At 38.4% G+C, this 21525-nt stretch overlaps 1 protein-coding gene across 1 annotated transcript in view; it reads left to right on the forward strand.

Moving 5' to 3' along the window:
• Nucleotides 1–21525, forward strand: part of LOC140232905 (uncharacterized) — a 167174-nt gene that overhangs the window by 4752 nt on the left and 140897 nt on the right. The window contains exons 2-3 of the mRNA XM_072313016.1: nucleotides 9393–9493; nucleotides 12353–12411. Coding sequence (XP_072169117.1) covers nucleotides 9393–9493; nucleotides 12353–12411 — 160 coding nt within the window. The remainder of the gene's footprint in view (nucleotides 1–9392; nucleotides 9494–12352; nucleotides 12412–21525) is intronic.

The raw sequence follows: 21525 nt of genomic DNA on the forward strand, positions 1-21525 counted from the left end.
CCACTGGCTTGATGAGTACAATTTGAATCTTTTTAAGCATGTATTGTCTCCTAAGATTCTCTTTCTTTGTTTTGTCAATCTGTAAAGAGATTTTGTATGAAGACAGATTTACTTTGCCCCATTTTTCAGGCCATGCTTAGAAGGTATGTACAGTGCTATTGCCTATAAATGACCCACAGAACAGCATTTATGTGGTATGGTCAAATTTTTGTAACTTCACCTTCTACAGGAGCGCTACAAGAGTGTATGTAAATATACACCTGTATACTTTTTTTTTTTTTTTTTACAGAGTGATCCAATCTGTCAGTCCTAAAATTGTAGTAGCCTGAGAAAGTCATTAGCTTGTTAAAGGGATTGCCATTTGAATGGCAAAAATTGATATTTTATCAGTGTGTGCAGTGTACTCAACTAGATCCTGTTCTGGAGGACTGTGAAGGTTATTGCGAGGAAATGCTAACTGTGTGAAATACAGTAGAGGGATTGTTCAGCGCTAGGGATTGAATGCATTGTTAATCGTGGGCGAAGCTATGCCCTTTATACTCTGACACAGTTGCCACAAATGTGTGTGATGCCATTAGTTGTAGTGCTGCTAAGAATGTATGATTTACCAGATATTGATGATACCAGATGTTGATGATGAAGGATTGTGACTGTATGTTTAAAAATATCATACACTGGAGAACCTTTTGTAAAGTTTTAAAGGGTCAAAGAAGAAATGCTTTTCATATCTTTCTCTTACATATAGAAATAGTCCATGATTAAAGTAGATGTGTGGATTTTTGACAACATGAGCCTTGTTCTGACATTAAAGGTACTGTTTATCATTGGGAGCAGTGATTAAAAAACATGTTTGAGTTATCACATTTGATGGGTAAAGCATGTGTAGGTCAGTTGTAACACAAAACATCCAACTATATAGAAACTTTACAATAAAGCCTAAACTGTAGAAGGAGATGTTACCATTTTTCTCAATTAAAGCCATATTAACTGTAGACGGTTTATCCTCGAAACAGTTTTATTATAGCTACTGTTCACATTTTGTATATTTAACAATATTGACATTGATTATACTGAATAACATTTTTACATTGCTTGTTCTATCCCTAACTCGCATTTAAAGAACTATTGTGAAGCTCTAAAGCTGGGTTTTTTATTCATCTGCAAATGGTGAATAATGCCTTTAATTTGAAATTTCTTTCGAGAGTTTGTGAAAGAGGGGATGGCACCATTTAATCAATAGGCAAGAGAGAAACATTGTTCCTCAGGTCGTTGGCCAAGAGGAGTGTCTTGTCTTGTCTTGTCTTGTCAGTACTGCACCAACCGCCGCAGCTGGGCTATACACGTGGAGTGTGAATCAGGTACAGGCACATTTGCTTCCTTTGTTTTGCAAGGGGTGGGGGGGGGGGGGGAGGAAATGGAGGAGAACAGACCAGGAATCACTGGCCAGTCATTGTGAAAATATTTGGTCATTAGGTCTACTCTCTGTGTCTCCCATTGAGTCCTTATTTGATGCAAATTGTAGCAGGCTTTGCTGAGTTCACTTCCTGGTTTGTTTTCCTCATCCTGTCCAACTTCAATACGACCCATTAGTGTTCTGTCATGGGAAGGTCTTTCCTGCACACAGTTTATTTCCAGACTGAAGTTCCCAGGGTCTATTACATGTACTCCTTTGCTGTTAACAATTTTCACTAGCTGTACTTTGCTGTATTGCAAAGAAAATTCGATAAGATTTAGCAGTTCCTGTCAATTATTTGTGCTTCCTTCATCAAACGTGAAGAGAGATGATGCTTGTGTGTGTGGGTGTGTGTGTGTGTGTGTGTGTGTGTGTGTGTGTGTGTGTGTGTGTGAATGACATTACAACATATCAATAAAAAATTCAGAGGTTCAACTGTCAGAGCATTAAGCATGAACTTTAACTTTACATTTTTAACTTGTTGACTTGAACACAATAACTACAAATAATGTATATCTTCAAAAGGATACCAATAATTTGCAAAAGCAGTGAACCTGCTTATTGACTGCATTCAAATGTGGCCGAAATTCTACAATCTTACATGTATTACACTGTACATCTTGTTAAACACCGATATTGGTCCGTTGGTACCAGACTGGTAAAAATTACTGTCGGGCCAGTAACTTTTCAGGAATTGCGGAATTTACTGATCTGACATGACCAGTAAAAAAACCCCAAAACATAAAAAAATAAGAATAACATTGTTAGGGCCAGTCAAAGAAGATCAGGATGAGTAAATTCTTTATTGCAAATGATTGACAAATTGCCCTACATACACTATGTAGATAAGCCCCGAATTTAAATCAGTAGTAATCAACTTGATGCAAGAATTTCATGAATTGGAAGGATTAGTAAATTTTAGACTTAGACCAGTAAAAAAATTGAAAAAGTCTGTATACTGGTCTGACAGGCACAGGTCTGACCAGTTGAAAAAAAATTTTTAGTGTGTAGCCGTATTCTTTGTCATAAACTACAAGATGTTCCCACATCAGATTTTACAAAGTGCAAGCAACTGTGTCTATCTACCCTGCTGTTGGGATATGGATTCATTTTATTTTCTCAGCATTTTGTTCGAAGAAGTTAGTTCCCCCCCCCCCCCCCACACACACACACACCACCACCACCACACACATGTACAAATGTATATGGTAAACTAAACTTAAAAGAAGTGATAAAATGCATGTTTTCATTCATCCTGGTCCTTCTCTGGAAAGTAGGATGGAAGCCATTGAGACACCTATGGGGACCTTTTGTTCCTGTTCTTCACACAGCCGTTCTGCTCGGCGAAATCATGAAGCAGGGTAGCTTCATGGCGAGATGTAGAGGACTTGCTAACACCACGCATGATTGGGCCTGTAATGGGGTGACACATAATCACGTTCTATTGACTGTGGTCTCAATCTCAGACTCAGATTTTCTTTGACCCCCAACTGCGAAGGCTCCAGACTTCTACAATTCTCATGATCTCCTTTTGTTTTGATGTCCCTTTAACTTCCATGATCTCTCCTTCCCCCTCCCACAGTCATTTCTTGTTGATCTCATGGGGATAAATTAAATTAGCTTTCATAATACAAAGCAAGATAGTCCTGGAAAGAAATTAAAACAGTAGATATTCCCATATTGTTGTATCTAGCCAAGGATCATTGTACAAGGATCAGAGGATGATGATGGGAATTAGGTAAAGTTTTTCCAAACATGTTACAGTATATATGCTCGTATAAGATCCATAATTTGTGTCTAGTGTACGAGGCCAGTCAGAAACATATAGTTGCATTGTATTTCTGAATTCAAATACAGTGTATGTTGTGTCATGATTTTGATCTTACATACATGGATTGTACATACATAGTGTACATTATTGAGTTATATCTTCTGCTTACACTGTAAAATGTCTTGGCACAATTGTATGTGTAATACAGATGTATGGTGAAGTATTTGCTGATGTCTGATACAGGACCTACAAAAATTGTGGGTACTTTGTAGATGCTTCAGCATGGATTGCACTATAGAATAAAGCATCAAAGGATGAGACCAAGCAAACACAGACTTTCAAAAACTCCATTTCTACTGCACATGTCACACATCATTGTTTTGGTCATGGGATTCACTCGGTAATCAATCATCTTTTGTTGTTATTCAGCTTAGATTGTTGCCCTTGCAAACAGTACAAAGAGTAGAACGACAAAGCAATGTTTGTGACATTTGCACTCAATACATGTTGTATGTACCGTCGTCGTACAAAGAGAAGTGTTGCGTGGCGTTGATTGTGCGTCCTCTTCTGATTTGTCCGGTTTACATTACTGTACTTGTGAGTAAATCTTCTGGTGTGAAACTGCTTCTCAAATTATCAATCAGAGATGATGACGTGAGTGGTGATGAAGAGTTGACTTTTTTTTTTTTTTTTTTTTTTTTTTTTTTTTTTACTGTGTATGGAGTAGAGAAGACAGATCTATGAGAGAGCAAAAAAAAAAAAAAAAAGGAGAACATTCTTCAGACATTGCTTCAGAGGGCAACACACAAATATCAGCTTGCTCTTACCATTGATGTATTGTAGAAATTGTACAATCAATGTACAGACTGTACATCAATATCTCACAGGAAGGAAGTTTACGAAATGACAAAGACAAGTAAAAATCAAAGTTATAGTAAACTTGGAACACCATTGATCTGTTGGCAAGAAAATAACTTACTTCCAGTGTTAAACTGGCATTCAGATTATGTGCTCTCATTTTGTTTGTCTCCAATTTAAAAGTGCAAAGTTCGTTTACACTTCCTTTGTATTTTAGTTTTGTTGCCTTGACATGCCATAAACCCTTGTTTAAGAAGAGATCCCTCCTAGTGCACTGAACATGAAATAATATATTTGTCATTCAATAAGAACTTTTGAACTTCATATCTTTCTGTCAGAGATCCTAATGCAGTACATTATAATGGATTGTTCACAATATGAAATTTGCATGTCCTCTTATTCATGCAATAACTTGCAACCACTGTTGTTAAAATAGGCGGCAAGCAAACCACAAGCCTTTCCTTTTAGTCCCACATAAGGGAGTCGCCGCTTCGGAAGTTTTTGGGCCCTGGCTGTGGAAATCCGCTCATCCCGGAGGGATTAAGGCGTTTCTTGTAGCTGGCTTCTTCACAGTTTGCTTGAGTAGTCTTGGAAAGCAGAACGCACATGTATCATACAAACAGCGTTCATGTAGGGTTAGGATCACAGATTCATAAATGTGTCAGTTGTCCATGAACTCTAGTAATAATTGTTTAAAAAATGCAGACTGCACACATCTAAAACATATGCTAGTTTCCATGTTGTTGTTTTTTTTTATTTCAGAGGGAGCACAAGATGAAACGTCAGGCAGTGCATTTTAAAAGATTTTGCAGAGACAGGCACATGTACCTGTTCATTTCACCCGCCCAACAGTACTGTACGAGCTGAAATTTTCGCGGTGGTTTTATTTTCGCGAATTTCGCGAATCGCCTTTGAACCGCGAAAATAACAACATGCGAAAATAACAACACGCTAATAGCTAAGTTCAGTTAGACCCTCGCAACCGCGAAATTAACAACACGCGAAAATGTCCTCCAAGTAGCAATTCGCGAAAATATCTGTACGCGAAAATTTCAGCTCGTACAGTATTAAGTTGTACAGTGTAGGTGCTCCGGGCAACTGAGCAAGTCAATTTGTAGTAAAGCATGCTCTGCATAATTGATTACCGCTTTTTTCATGTAAGGAATGCTCTGCCAGACACTACCTGCTCTGACTTTACAACCAGAAATCTTTGTGTTCAATTTAATATTATAAATTTCGTGACAGCCAAGTTTTGTAAAATTAAACTGCACACGAAAGTTCTTAAGTCTACACTAGTGTACAATGCATTGAATGCCAGTGGCAAGTCATGAAAATTTTGTACCGCAAAAAAGACAGTTGGCTCCAATTAGCAAAAATTTCATGCCGCGAATATTTCTTGCTTTACAATACGTAAGAGACTACAGTACCCTGCCCAGGACTGTACCTTACCCTGACTAGAGTTACAGGCTATCACCTTCTCAAATGATATTACTTACTTATGAAAAGGTGATCACATTTATGATTTAAGAGATATATGTATAATCTTCATACCTCAAGAGGTTGAGATTGCAAAATGTTCTATTGTCAAATGTTGTAATGTATATCGTGTGATTTACAGACCTACTCATGAAAACATACAGGCCCGAATTGTCAAAGCTGGAATAACTATTCCGCGGAATAGTTATTCCAGGGAATAAGTTATTCCACCTTTGAGAATAGATTCCGAGGAGTGAATCGCGTCATTTTACGTCACGAGGGCCTGATTTGCATAAGAGGTGTAATAAATCGGCGGAATAAGCGGTGTAATAAAGTTATTCCACCTTTTGGAATTCGGGCCCAAGTGTATTGGTCTTTTGGTAATGGTCATACCAGTCACATTAGACTTGGATGAAGTAGTTTGAAGACTTCAACTACCGGTAGTCATCAGCTATTGATTTGTGTTCAAATTTCTAATCCTAACAGATGAATTATGACTTTGTAACTTTTAGCAAGTTACATTGTCCTATTTTAAAAATTCTTAAGAATCACATTAGTAGTGGAACTGGGCTTATGAAACAAGAAGAGCTGATCATCATCATTTTTGTTTCTTATCATACATGATATTAAAAATGTCAGTGAGGTTATAGAATAATGTTCAAAATGGAATGTTGAAAATGGTGACGGCAGACACTTTCCGCTGTAGAAAGCCAGCTGAGTATTAAGGAATGACACTGGGAGTATGCTTTAGTTACAAGACCTTGAGAAAGCAAAAATTACTGATGTTTACTGGTATACAAATGTAGATGTTACTCTGAGCAGGGTTGTTATACTGTGAGATAAGCATATGAGAGGAATAATTTCCGCATAGGCCTTTGATGAGTTTGCGTTACATTTCTCACATTTCCAAAGAGAGCGTTTTATGCTGGCGTGCCTACCAAGGGTAACACAATACCAACAGCTTGCGAGTGAGCCATGCACAGTGTATGGTAGGATGTTAAACTGTGTAATGGATAGGACCTAATTCATTTGCACATGCAGTTCAGGATCAGGACAACTACATGTAGCGTGCATCATTATAGGTATTCCCAATTAATATTTGTCAAGATGCTGAATATTTAAAAGGTATAAAAGCCCAGCAAAATATCAGAAATGCAAGATGTTAGTTTTTATTAAAAGAGTGATGGAAGCAATTGTAAAGCAGATTTACAGTGTATTTACAGTGTAATTGTAAGACTTTTCAGTGTTACAAACAACAGCTTCGTACATGATGAACAGATCTTTAGACAGTACACGTATGCTGGAGATACACCCCATATATAGCTGGGAATTACAGAGTCAACTCCAGAGAGATTGCAGTACGTATTCAAGTGTATACTGTGAGAAAGGAGACATGGCAGAGTGAAAATTTGAATAAAACAACACCAATTCTCGGAGGTCATGGCTAGTGGAATGTTCAGGAGTCATGTAGCTCATTGCATCCTATGAGTAAGGAATGTGAGCTGATCATGTGACCATTCCTTTTACTGCTGTAGGACTTATTATTTGACTTTGAAGAAAAAAAACAACAACATTTTGCTGGAAATACCTTGGGTCTCACATCGCAGTGTTTCAAGTCAAACTTTGGCTTAATTCTGCTTTGTGTGTTTGCAGTCATCATGTCCATATGACATTCTAGAAAGCCAGGAAATGTCCATTGCTGTGGTCAAAGTGAAAAGTAAATGTACTTTGTCCATATGTGACCGGCGAAGACGGTTTCAGGCAAAAGTTGGGCATTTTGAAAATTCATTTTTTCACTGAATCACATTGCCCATTACCTAAGCTTTGCATTGAAATAAAACACTTGTATTCTTCAGCATCATACAGTAAGTGGGCATGGAAAGCAAAATAAAATGCACTTTTTAAGTTGTTAGCCTAACAAAATTGCGAGAAAACGGGCTTTGAAGATTCACCTCTTACTCAAAGACAATGTCCGAGCGGCGATGCGAGGTGAGAATCACCCATCCGTACGATGGTGCCAATCGATGTTAAACTCCGCCTCTAGCAACCACATCGCCTTCTGATTGGCTCACTGAGAGAGTCAAATTTCCCGGGCACCCTTCCTAGGAGCTCAGCGTATGGAGCCGAAAAACAATGTGGTTCGCTCGGGTTTGTTTTACCAGTACGTCTTTCAAGATGGCGGATACGATAATTGCACTTTTGGTGTACATGACTGTGTATGGTGCACGCATTACGCAATGGCATCCACACGCCATGACCATGTGCATAGGAGCGGGTGGCGAATCCACACATTTACAAATCGCATTTTCATTGTTGTTGATTTGACTTTATCATTGGCGACCCTTTTGAAGGCAGAAAAATGCCAGTGCTGGCAAGGGTCACGCTTCCTCTTTGTTTTACTTTTACAAGCCGTGCATAATGTTGCCTTGTTCGGTGGTGTTGATTATATTAAAACAAACAAACAAACACGTACGACTCGTTAGTTGGTGCGATCTTGATGCGTAGTATTTGAATACACTGTATAACTGGTTACATGTGACCTCTCCTTTCCTCTCATCACCCTTCCCTTGAGTCAGTCTGCTGTCATGATTTTTACTACATGTACAAGTGGACTATTTTTTTTTTTCTTTTCACACCATTATGTCGTGCAGCCGTATCCGGGCAATTACCCCCAGAGGGCAATTACCCCCCGGCTAAATACTGGTTAGTGGTAAGGTTAGAGTTAAGATTAGGGTTAGGGTTAGGTTTAGTGTTAGGAGTTTGGGTCATGGTTAGGATTAGTTTCAGGATTAGGATTAGGATTAGGGACAGGGGAAGGGTCCGGGGTAATTGCCCAGGGGGTAATTGCCCTAGACCCCGTGCAGCTACATGATTTTTGTTTCACTTCCGTTGTCGAACATTGCGGTAGAATAGTTTGGATAGAAAGCCAAACGAAGAGCACGCACTACAGAGCGAGCGTATAAACCACTGTAGCAAGAACAATGGAGCATGTAATCATGCACGCGTGGACAAAGCATTCCCAAAACGCTGCAACTGGTGTCTCCGAAAGCCGAATTATGTACTACATGTGTGCGACGCACCAGCCAATCGCATGGGAGCCCCTGCGCCGTAGCAACGCTGGGGATATTGGCGCGGCGTTCGAAAGAAGCTCGAAACTCACGAGTGCGATCCAACATAGGATGATTAAAATTCCATTTTTGATAGGAAAAACGTAGTCTGATGCTATGAAATTAGTGTAGATGTAGAAAACATATCAAAGATTCGATTTCTGTAAAAAACCCAAATCGACCAAAATAATGGTGAAAATCTTTGTACCCCGCCTAGGAGGGAATTTGCTCTTGCGACTTTTGCCTGAAACTGTTGTCGCGGGTCACATATGTATTACATATCAATCCATAGTTGCACAAATGAGATAGGATTGTTGAATGAAGGCACACCATAGCCTACTCATTTTACTACTGACAGTAGTGAAATGTAAATGTTCATTGGAAACTGTCTATATGGAATGTACAGTGTATGGAATATAGAAGTGTACAGATTTCTTTTTTTCCTCAAATGATTTCCATGAATTGTAGGGGAAATCACCAAGTGGTTGTGAATGAAAAGAACCCAAGTGAAATGCTGCTAAAGTAAATGCCCCTGTTTTTCTGAAGTACTCCTTTCAGTATATTTTTAAGTAGTTCTCTCAGTATTAAAATTCTTAACAACTGCCATGATAGTGATTCTAAGCTTCTGATTAAATACTCATCAGACATTGTGTCAATTATTTGATACCCGTGCCAATCTCTGCTTCTCTGTCTTTATTCTCCTCTCTGTTTGTCTGTCTGTCTCCAGTTGGAAGATTGTGGATTACAACTGTCACACAATGGGACATACCTGGACTTGGAACAGTCCATCGATGACCAGAAGGACGATTTTGAGGGTTTTGATCGCAAGTAAGTCCACGGCTCTGTCTCTCTCGTTTGACCATCAGACAAACATTTATTTGAAAGTGATAGACTTTGTTACTAACATATTTAAACTCTGTTTATGTGAACGCCCAGCTCAAAACCCACAAAAAATTCAAAGATTTAATTCATAAGATTCTTTGTAATGGAGTTAAATATATTTCAATTGGGTTGACCGACTCAAATTTTAAAAGTTTGCCTTACTTGAGAGTATAATCTTTTCTCTACTGACTGCCAAAATTTTGCAGCATGTACAAAGCCAAAATTGAGATATTTCTGGTTATTCCAGACAATATTTTCCTGGGCAGGTGATACTACTGGACAGGTGATACTTCTGCACAGCATCCCTGATTGACCCTATCTTTAAAGAAGAAATCCACCCCAACAACTGCACCTCCCAACTCTCTTTATATTTCAATGACTGTTTGAATGGGTTATGATGGTCCAACTTTAACAGCCTACATGTGTATATCATTTTAAAGCTTAGAGCTTACTCTTTTAATCTATTTAGAAAAGTGAAAATTCATTTTGGCCCACTTTTCATGGGTTTTGAGCTGGGAAGTAACATAAAATATGCAAGCCTGTACATGACAAAAGTTGGTCCTAGCAACCAGAAAGCATGTAACAATCATTCCAAAAGAATGAAGAGAGAATAGTACAAGGTTTTACTGACACAGCAACAGAACATGCAGACAGATTGGATTCCAACCAATGAATATGTATGCAGTTGGCAAGGGGCTAAATTGTATTAAAAATTGCATTAAATGAGCCCTCAAGCAAAATACTGTTGCCTGTTGCCTATTAGTAGAAAGCCTTTATGTGTTTGTATGTTTTGTTTTACAAAATTGTATGTACAGTGTATGTTTTGATTTTTTTAAAACAAAATGATTAGGGCTACAATGTACGTGTGAAATCATAAATCCACTGGTACAATGAGAATCTGTGCAGTGTTTCATAACCTGCATTCAACCATTATATTTGACACCACCCCTCAGCTAGACACCAGATTGGCCAGTGTGATGTCCGCCTATTGTACCTTTCTTTCTTGATGAGTCAAATCAGCATTTTGTGCTGTTTTGTTAGGCATTCTTCTTTTTTTTTCAGAGTCCTTCATCAGTGTTGATTTAGGCTTTTCATGGGTCTATATCCTGAGATGACATCTTGTTTATATGACCCTGCATCATTGTGTGCCGTGTAAAGCAACTGACTGGCACACAAATGAAATGCAAAGTTCAAACTTCGAATTCCATGCTTGGCTAGACATACCAGCAAGAATGTCATTTTGAGCCTTCAGAGTCTAGGTGTCTAGATGGTTTCTATCCTCCCATACCCTTTGCAGGAGAGATCTCAAAATGGGGAGAAAATGATATGATAATGTCCAAAACAAGAGGTACATGTATCTTCTTGTATTACCGAACATGAACCAATGACCATTTTTCACAAATTTTCTGAGGTGCCAAGATTCACAAGTCAAAAGTAAAATGCATGCAAAAAAAAAAAAAAAAAAAATAAATAAAATAATAATAAGATTCTACACGGTGCATTGTATGCCAAGGGCAATTTGTGAAAGTTTCATGCTGCGTAAAAGGCTGTTGGCTCCAATTCTTGAAAGTTTCATTCCACAAATGTTTCTGGTATTACATTTTAATACTATTGTTAGTATGTATTACAGATAGTCATCACACTTTATTCATATATCTCATTACATAGGCCCATTATGACAAACAGATTACTTGAAATACATGTAGGTGTGTCATTTATACCATATGTCCCCCCAAAAAAAATTACAACAGGACCCTCCACAATAAGAACTGTAAAAATTGTGAATCAATCCAAATACAGTTTTAGGATATGAAACTATGATTTATTACCCACTTCTTACACAAAACCCCATCCAATTTGCATCAGTGGTCAAAGAGAAATGAGGATTTTTGTAGAGCATGTCAGGAATCCCTTCCCTCCAATTTCTGTCCATTTTGTTCCAAGTGCATCCAAGTGCTCAACTTGGAAAAATCAGATCCATGACATGCTTTACAAGAATCAACATTTCTCCCTAACCACTTAACCAAATTGAATGGGTTTTCTGCAAAATGTAGCGAAGATGTTATATTTTGAGTCTCTGAAATAACATTCAGACAGTTTATTCATATTGGAAGTTATCAATGCAACAATTTTATTGTAATTTTTTTTGGGACATACTGTAGAGCTCCAATTATCACTTCATGTATGTCTTTCCTTGTTAGGAGGTTCAGAGTATGTTTTCCCCCAAAGTATCCATATGTTTGCAGTATTTTGTTCCCTCTGAAGTGTGACCCCTGACCTCAGCTGTGATTCAGCTGGTCCCAATTAATGGATGGGTGTGTTGGAATTGGAATGTAATGTATTGGATCAGGGTAGTCTCTTCTAAGACTGAAGAAATGTAGTTTGTTATGTGCTTTGGCACATGTACATGTATACCAGGTACACAGTTCTGATATTTCGACACTGCTGAAATAAAAGCCACTCCTTCTACATTTGGCATCTCAAACATTGGCAGAACTTTTTATGAAAACATGAATTTCATTTATATTCTCTATTTTTGTTATACATGTATATGTTATACATTATGATTATTAATATACAGATGTATCCTTGTACCAGACATCACAGCACATGAATGTTGTATACCCTAATACGTTAGTGTCTTGCATGTTGTGTTATCAGTCGTGTTATGCGTAAATGATACTGAACAAAGATCTATGAGACAATGATATGAACTAGAATTTCTTTGAACAATGAAGTACATATGCTGGAGGAATTTAAAATTGATTTTCATTTCTATTTCTGTGTGTGTGTATTTGTGTTTAGGAGCAGAAACTCTGTCATTGTGCGAACACAACTCTCAGTGCGAGTACACGGAATCAAAGGTGAGAAATGTCAATTTGCTGTTAATGTTGCAGTCAGGTTCAATCAACTGGAAGCACCTTTGCACCAGTCCTCTGTAAGATACAATGTGCATTCATTGCTTTGCCCTTGTTATACTGCTTTTTGATCCATTTTCGTGAGAAAGTTATGGTTTTTAAAAGTCATCACTCTGTGATGCCATTTGATTATTCAAATTAATGAATTCTTGCATCGAGTTGTTGAAGTATGCCCATGATTTTTTTTTCTTTATTGTGACCACACTGTGCTACTAAAATACTGCATATTTGATTCTTATTTACGGTGATAAAAGACCATTTGTCAGTCAGTTGCAATAGTATGCCATGATGTTTTGAATTTGTGCAGGGTCACGTTAACCTGTTAGCATGTGGACTGCCTGTGGCCACCTTTCATGAAAATTTTGTTACATAACACTGATGGCAGCCACCACTGTACATTGGTATGGGTATGTGCTTGTGTTGGTATGTTGGCTTTGATGTAAGAAGTGTATGTTTCTTTGTTGCTGTTTTTTTTTTCTATATCATAGGAGTACATCACTACTCTGCAGTTTGTATCTTATTCGTACAGTGTATGTACTTCATCAACTTGTCTAAACTTGTGCAAAATAGTGAGTGATTTACTAGCTCCTTCCCTAAATAAGAGTTTGATGATGCAAGAAACCTCTAGGTGCATAAAGGATTAAAGTGAAAGTTAAGGATATAGATTTAGAGAATGAAGTATTATTTTAATAATAAAGATTTTGCCAAGCATCAGTACTATGCATTGTGCATGCAGGATTGTGTCATACATTGCAAGCTGTGTGTGTGGGTATTTAGACAACCCCAGGTAATTGTTGTACTGTAAGACAATGCACTCTGTTATTCATCATTAATCAACTACACACTATCATGTATTTGGCTGAAACATCATACAAAGTGAAAAAAAAAAAATGTAGGTGTTTCACCTTGAAAATCCCAGTGGCATCCTATTAGAAAGCCTGTTACATCATGAGCTGTGGTGGTACATTTTCCTATCATTAGTCATTGCAGGGTCAGGCAAGCTTCTGGGGAGCAAACTGTAATTGGTAATTTAAAAGTCTGTACAGTCTGTATAAAGAAAAGTCACACACGCACACACACGCAAAAGGATGTGAATCGTCCAATCATAACACTACAGCCAGGGTAATTCGCCAGAGTTCCTGGATGTGCACGTCAGGAAATGTTACAGTCCATGACACGAGAGGAGAGTGGTAGCTTTCTTGAAGAAGTCATCATTGTGCTGGAAATAGATGAGCTGATTTCAAAAGGGAGGGGGGGGGGGGATCATTCAGAGATCACCAAGGCAACAGTGCTTGCGATGGATCCAGCCTAGCCTCTTGATCTGTCTTCATGATTATCCTTGGAGTGTTGTGTTGGTCAAGCTTTTTTACCAGTATAATAATGACAAATATGATCTTTGATCTTGCTTCAAAAAGAGAAAGTGTGTCTAGACGAAATGCCTGTGGCAGTTGTTGTTGTGTTGTTTTTTTTTGTGTGTGTGAGATAAGACACAAATCTCCATGAAGGTCCTCACAGCAACTTGGATGAACTTGCCAGAATTAGAGCTATCTTTATTGGGTCTAATTGCTACAGTGACTAATTTGTTTGTACTGGGTCAGACAGGCACGTACTTACCTGTCGGTAGGGTGAGAAGGTAGATCTGTCCCTTTCCTTTTCTGTCCTATGTCTGGTGTACTGTCAGCCAATGGTGTATTCTCCAAGCTCTCCCACTACCCTTCCCTCCCTTCCCCCCTTTCCCCGCAGCCCTCCCAACTACCTTTGTCTTCTCTTGGTGTGACAATTAGTGGCTTTAGTTGTCAGACATGAATTTCCTCATACTGTTAATGATAGCTGCATTGATAGTTTCTCACCCTGACAACAGGATGATGTCATGTAGCTGGCATTGTGAGTACTAGACGTGGTTTAGTAGGCAACATTATGTAAAGAGTGTTAACACTGTCAGGGAGTTTTCCCCACAAATCGAGCTTTGTATGCTGAGGCATAACCTCACATATTGCATACACTGGTGACATGCTACAAATATTCACAATTCTTCCCGTAATTTCTATGAAATGAGATAATTTCAAGATGTGTTGACGTCAGCAGAGAGTACAAAGGACATTTCCCATATTTTGCAACTACAAGGCTGTATTGTATTTTATATTATTGTGAATTCAGACAGCTGACAAATCATCTTCATCATACAGTAATATCCCATCATATTTTTTCATAGTATAGTATGGTGTTGCTAGCTATTTTTTATTTATTTATTTATTTATTTATTTATTTATTTATTTATTTATTTATTTATTCATTTATTTATTTATTTATTTATTTATTTATTTATTTTTTGTGAGAAAATATTTGAGATATTTGCTTGCATACTGTACAGTGACTGATTCTGAAGCAACATCTTCCGCATTCGAGTTAAATAACATAATAATCCTACCGCTGAAAGCTGGCTAATATCGTTAATTACTGTTCTGTTCAATTTGAATCACATGTCTCAAGGAAAAGTGGATTAGATGCAGTGGGCAAAGTGTTGCCAGTTAGAAGCCTATAATATCAGATTGAGCAATAATATCTACGCACTGAAACTTTACATAATCTCCAAATATATCCAATTTTGATTGGTCAATTGCTATAACTGTCATCTCTTATACATAATGCACAGTTAAAGTAGAAATGATGGAGATGTGTGTGATGGTAGTTAACCCGTTGAGGATGAGTCCCAAGTATACTTGGGCAGTTGTCTATGGGAAATGCGTGTTGTAGCAAAATCAAACAGTCCTCAATGGGTTAATGAAGTGTCAAATGGTTCAAATTGACTCATTCGTTTTATGATGATTACAGAAATGCTGTAATAAGAGTTTGACAAAGACGTAGTCCCTATGGGGGTATGAACGCACCCTGGATTGATACAAGATAATTTGAGGAGCTGGAAGGGTTTCCTTCACTGTGGTTTTGAGGTCAGGGAATTAAAAGGGGGTGAGACCGATTAGCAATGGATTAGTCCTGTGTCCATGATTCAGCAGGGGGGTGTCACTGCTTCCCACCAAGGGGGCGTCTTTTCACCCCCTTCCAGGCAGTTTTCGGCCAGGATCAGCCCCAGTGGATTCTTTATTGATACATTCCTTGTGGTTGAACCAGTGCACGGGGAGTCTGTGAAGACTTTTCCTCATGAGAGATGGCCATCACAAGATATCGCAAGCGGCAAGCCCAGTCACGTTCCTATACCCCTTTCTTGCTTAGCAAATTTCACCAGAGATCACCCGAGATCTCCCGGGAACTAGTGGGCGACGCTGTAGCATAAAAGGCATTGCGGGTAAACTCACAGGTAAAATATGCCGGCTGATTTTTCAGAAATCTTACCCTCTAGCCGTCCCTGGTAAACTCCGGGGTCTTGCAGGCTGTTTCGGGCTTGCACAATAGTTTGTACTCGCACTGCAGAAGAGCGGACAAGACAATGCAATCAGGAGCTCATTCGCCAGTACATTATGAAAGAGATTTGTTTGTGTTTCCCGTTTGATTCACAGTTTAATCTCGCAGGCGATTCCTGAGTGACTAGCGTGATAGAGTTATTAGACAGTTCTATGAAAGGCATTATGTTTTCTTGATACTCCTAAACGGTTTAAAACAATTAAAGAACTTGAAAATAAGTCAAAATTGTGCTTCTTATACTGTAAAATGCCACTACAAGTAAACATGTACACATTAGAAGTACACGTTAACCAATTACTGAATTTGAAAGATTGAACTTTCAAGTGCTAAACCTGGCAAACATTGTTATGCACAAATGGTGAACATTTTTATGCAATACTAATACTCCTTTTTCAGTCTGGGGGTATTAATAACATGCAGATTTGAAGAAAAACTTAAAGTAGTTGTTCCGTATAAGATTACCACCAAGTTCCATACATAATGCAGTATCAATTGACAGTACACAGTGTATACATTGCCTCATTTCTTTGAACCAGCATCAGCTGCTTAAATTTGATAATAAGAAACAGTGATAAAAAATAACACTTTTATGTAGTGCTAATATTTCTGTTTCTAAGTGCCTTAATATGGAAAAATATCAAATCAAAACACAGCATTTAATTACCAATAATGTAGGCCTACATACATGTAATAACAAAAAAATACAATCAACTAAATAGATGTGTTTTAAGCAGTGATTTAAACTTACGTATCTACACTTTCATCATTTCAAATGTAAAGAGGGAGTTTGATGCAAATCAGTTCAGTACAATCAAATCTGCATTTTGTGATGTACAATGTGATGTAGCATAAAGAGGCTTGGATTTTGGCAAGCCAAAAAGAGGTGGATATATTTGACATTTGAAGTTGGTGGACATGAACTTCTCCCCTTTTTGCACCAAATGGGCAGGGTTATATTTAGACGTACAATTTCTGGTTCTCTGTACTCCTCCAAATCACTTCTTCCGAGTAAGCATCCGTGCCCTGTTGGCCCGGGCAATTCAGTCCCCAGTGGAATTACAACTGTCACAGCTAGGCGGCAGAGAAATCAGCAGGAGGTTCCAGTTTAATTTCAGTGTCATTACAGGCTATTATGGTGTTTCTGCATCTGTGTACACTGCATGTTCCAAAATAAATGGTAAAGAATGTGTGTATGATGCTGAGAAAGCACTAATTTTTTATTGCCAAAAGAAAGATGAAAATCATATTGCTTTTCAAAAGCTTGGTATGGGTTCATGGTTCTATTTGATTGGTCAGGCATGTTTCTAATGTACTTGTAGAGCTCTTTAGATTTTAGAATCTTTATTAAGCTCTATGTGTGTATGTTTAGTACATGGTACATACGTTGTACATGTACAGTCTGTACATGTACACTTGTTTTGAAAGCTGAACTGTAGATAGTATGCTTGGAAACAATACCCAAATATTAATTTGTCAATTTGTTACAAACTGTATTATGAGGCTTCATGTAATCTTGTATAATGACATTATTCTGACACCCCCCCCCAAAAAAAAAAAAAAAACCTAAAAAACATACAAACAAACAAACAAACAAACAAACAAAAAAGCCAAAAATGCATAAAGATCAGCATTTCAGTAATCACATGCCTGAATATCAAGTATCAAATGTGTTTTGCAGTGTATCTCATTTTATGCATTTTTTGTCATACTTTAATAGGCCTACATCTTTGATCCCTTTAGAACATTAATGGGGGCCTAGAACTTGCCCATTAAAAAGGTTTGCCCATTGTTTTTTTTAAGAGATCATCATGACATGAATTATGTGTAATGCATTCCAAACAATATTTTGAGTATCACAAATCTGTCATTATACCGATAGCCATTTTAAAGTTTATATTTTGTCATTGATATGAAGTCAGTCCTGAATGGTTTGATAAAATGAAGCAAGCTACAGGTTTTGCCTGAGAAATATTCACTTCACACAAGACCCTGCAAGAGGGTTTTGCTACAAAATGTAGTTTGGACAAAGAGTACAGGTCTGTGATATCCACATTCCCACAATACACAGGTGTGTCAAGAAGGTGGAAAGAAGCTTGGTTTTTATCTCATCCGCCCTCAGTGTATCAATGCTATTACAGTACAGTGTGGGTGTATATTGACTTCATGTGAAGAAAGAGTTCAACATTGGCTATGTATGATAGGATTGATTGTCACCACTTTAATACTGTAAATCCCTGCATTGTGAAACTTGCACCAAGCTTTTCTTCACTATTTGAGAGAAAAGTTATGAGTGAAAAGAGAATTGAAGGAGTTGCATACATGTCAGTTGTATCAAAAAACAAAAACACAAACAAAAATTCCCAAGACAAATCTGATGCACAAGTGTTCTGACACCACGCTAGACCTCTATTCAAATCAGGACTCACAAGCTTTTTTGCTTGCCATGCTGTGTATGATGTACAAAATGTATGCAGTATAATAGGCCTTACATTCGCATTTGGTGACTAAAATGCATCATTTCTCCTAAGCACTGATAATGACCTGTAACTCTGTCAATATCTCATCACATTTGTGGAAGTACAGTGATTTCAAACTCAAACATTTGAAGATGAGTTGTCACTTGTCATCACAGCTGTTTAACTGAATATCAGTCCTGTGCTCTGAAATTTATAAAGAGTCAATTCCCTGACCACAAGTGGACTTTTATTAGTTATCAGTGACTCAATTACTTGTAATAGGATTTCACAATGTATGTCATGGACAAAATATGGCTTTCCACCTCGTCTGGCATTCCCATGTTTCCTCCTAGAGCCATACAAACATATATTTCAGGATCACTTGCGATCAATTGCGCCCAAGGTTTGTCGCTCTACTGCTCTGTCGAGCATGATCAATGGCGTACTCACTCATCACATTGTGGAACAGTAATTTGTTCCCAAACAATGTCCCAAAGAGATGATTTGTGCTGGGTTGTGTCTGTAATCTAGCCGCCAGAGTAAAAGCGTGACACCTATGGGGGGGGGGGGGGGACTGTAGGCTTAGGAGAGGGGGGATGAGACGCCCCTGCTTGTGATTCCCAGGGATAGGGGCGGTGCCTTTTTTTGCAAGGTCTCTGCAGATCCACTAAATATCATCCAAAGTTGACCATAATAGCATGCAAGTGTATGTAAAATTCTAAGCGAGACTACTCATATATTACCTGTAAAATTTAGAAATGAAGAATGAAATATTTATTGAATTATCTTTTGTTTTCTATTAGCACATATATCAAGTCTTCTTTTTTGCTCTTTTTGCAAAAGAACAGACCATGAAACATGCCAGATTCTCATTGTCATACAGTTATGTATTTTATTTCAGAAGAGATCAACTATTTTTGATAGCCTTACAAACAGGTACTGTAAAACACAATATTTTTGCGGCATGAAATTTTCGCAAATGGGAACCGACGGCCTCATTCGCAGCGTGAAATTATCGCGAGTTGCCTCTAACACTCAATGCATATAGTGCAGACAAGATTTTTAGCGTGCATTTTAATTTCGCAGAACTCGGCTCTCGTGTGATTGGCGAAATTAAAATGCACACCAACATTCCTCGTTTTACTGTAGTCATCAAAAGGGCTTTTTACACTTGTGTTTCTTAACCCCGGACTTTCTCTGACCCAGGGCTATCGTTAGTCCCGTACCAATTTTTTCAGCTTTTTACACTCGCCAATTAGTCCCGTACTATCTCTTGTCCGGGGCTAAGGAGAAAACTGACCTTTTTACACTCGTATTTCTTAGCCCCGGACTTTCCAAACCACATGAATATTCATAATTACGCTGTGTACTGTACACGTACACGCACGCACCGGCAGCACTTGATTACCTCGTTTCTGATTGGTCAGTGAGGGTCGGACTTCGTCTCCGTCGCTTAGCCCAGGATTATTTTTTCGTTCTGTTTACACTCACTTGCTTGGCACCGCAATTGCGGTGCTAGCACCGCAATTGCGGTGCTAACCCCTGCTATTTTGCAGGGCCAGATAGTACCGTACTATCGGTGGGGCTAGCCCACTTTGGCAAAAACGAGTGTAAACAGAAAGTGGGCTAAGGATAGTCCCGTACCAACGGTGGGGCTAAGGCCCCCCCTTAGCCCCACCGTTGGTCCGGGGCTAAGCAAAAATTTACAAGTGTAAAAAGCCCTATATAGGGCTACAGCAGGAGAGCATGTGTTCTGTGTCCACAAACTGTTTCGCAAATAATACACAAATTCAGACAGAGATGTGCCACTTGCTTGTACAGTAGTGATGTATTTTGTGGAAACTGAAGGCTGTTTTTGTTGTGAATGATGAAACCAAGAAAGAGGAAACTATCAATACAGAAAGCATACATATGTCTCGTTTTTTCATGTAGAAAGCAAATAAAGAGCTTAACCCATGTGACATCACAATGATGTACGAAGCACCAAGCATCCTTTGATTCAAGAGCACAATGTTACAGTGCGACAAAACAATGAGCTGCCTGAATCCCAAATGAAAAGCTAGTTAATCCCATCAACTGTTTACTGTTACCCTTTCACCTCCAAGATTGACCTTCTCTATGGTCTATAATCCCATTCTTGGTGATTCTCTGAAGTGGGCAGTTATAGGCAGACTACAGCAGATCACCCAGGGAAGAGTGGATTAGGATTGAGGGTAGTAAACATGATCAAGCATGCAAATCCAAACACTCAAGATACAGTCACGCGAGGCTATTGTCGCTGAACATCACTGTCTGGAGGGGAGGTTGTCGATTCAGGGAAGGAATCCTTGCTAGTCAGTAAACTGATCCTTTTTCTTTCTTGGTCTCTCTGTGTTATTGGAATTAAAGAAGTCTTCCATAAAGTCTGTTTGGAGACTTTTACAACTAGGATTCTACTTGTGCAGCATTCCTGTCATACTTAGTAATGGGTGAATGTACAAGAAATCAATGTTTCCTGTTTTATTGTCATGTCTTTTCTTCATTCTTAGTGTGTGTGACCATTCAGCTCTTCTTCCCTGAGGAATTCTTGAGTATCGTGCATTTCATGGAGATTTATGGGACTTTAGAATCTGCGGAAATGGAAACATTACATTCTCTCCCATCTCTGCCATTTACATGCGGTTATTGATGCCCAAACTGTCAGATATGGGAAGAAGAAAATCTGTACTTAAGCCGTGAAGTTTTGAGCGATGTAAGATGCACACACATACATACACACACACACACACACACACACACACACACATACAGTTGAAGGACCAGATGTCATCTGGTACAGTGTCCTTTTGAAGCTATGAGTGTGGTCATCTTTTGCATTGACGGTAGCAATGTTCTAATCAAGACTGCAGTGTATGAAAAAGAAAAAATAAGAGTAGACAAAGACACTAGTAACCAAGTCATAACTCTCTGTAAATCTCCCAGCCATTGTCAAGAAGACCACAGAAAGGAATAGGGTGCATGCAAGCTTGTTCTTGAGTGCAATATCAAACATGCCTTTACATTTGTTGCATGAAATACTTGGTTTTTCTACGTTGTATATCAAGACAAGCTATCACAAGTGGAAAGAAGTGAGAGAAATTTAGGGGCTCTTTAATTAACTGTGCATCCCCCCCCCCCCAGATTTCATTTGTGAAGTTTGTGTGCC

Source organism: Diadema setosum, chromosome 9 (assembly GCF_964275005.1).
Source record: "Diadema setosum chromosome 9, eeDiaSeto1, whole genome shotgun sequence".
NCBI lineage: Eukaryota > Metazoa > Echinodermata > Echinoidea > Diadematoida > Diadematidae > Diadema > Diadema setosum.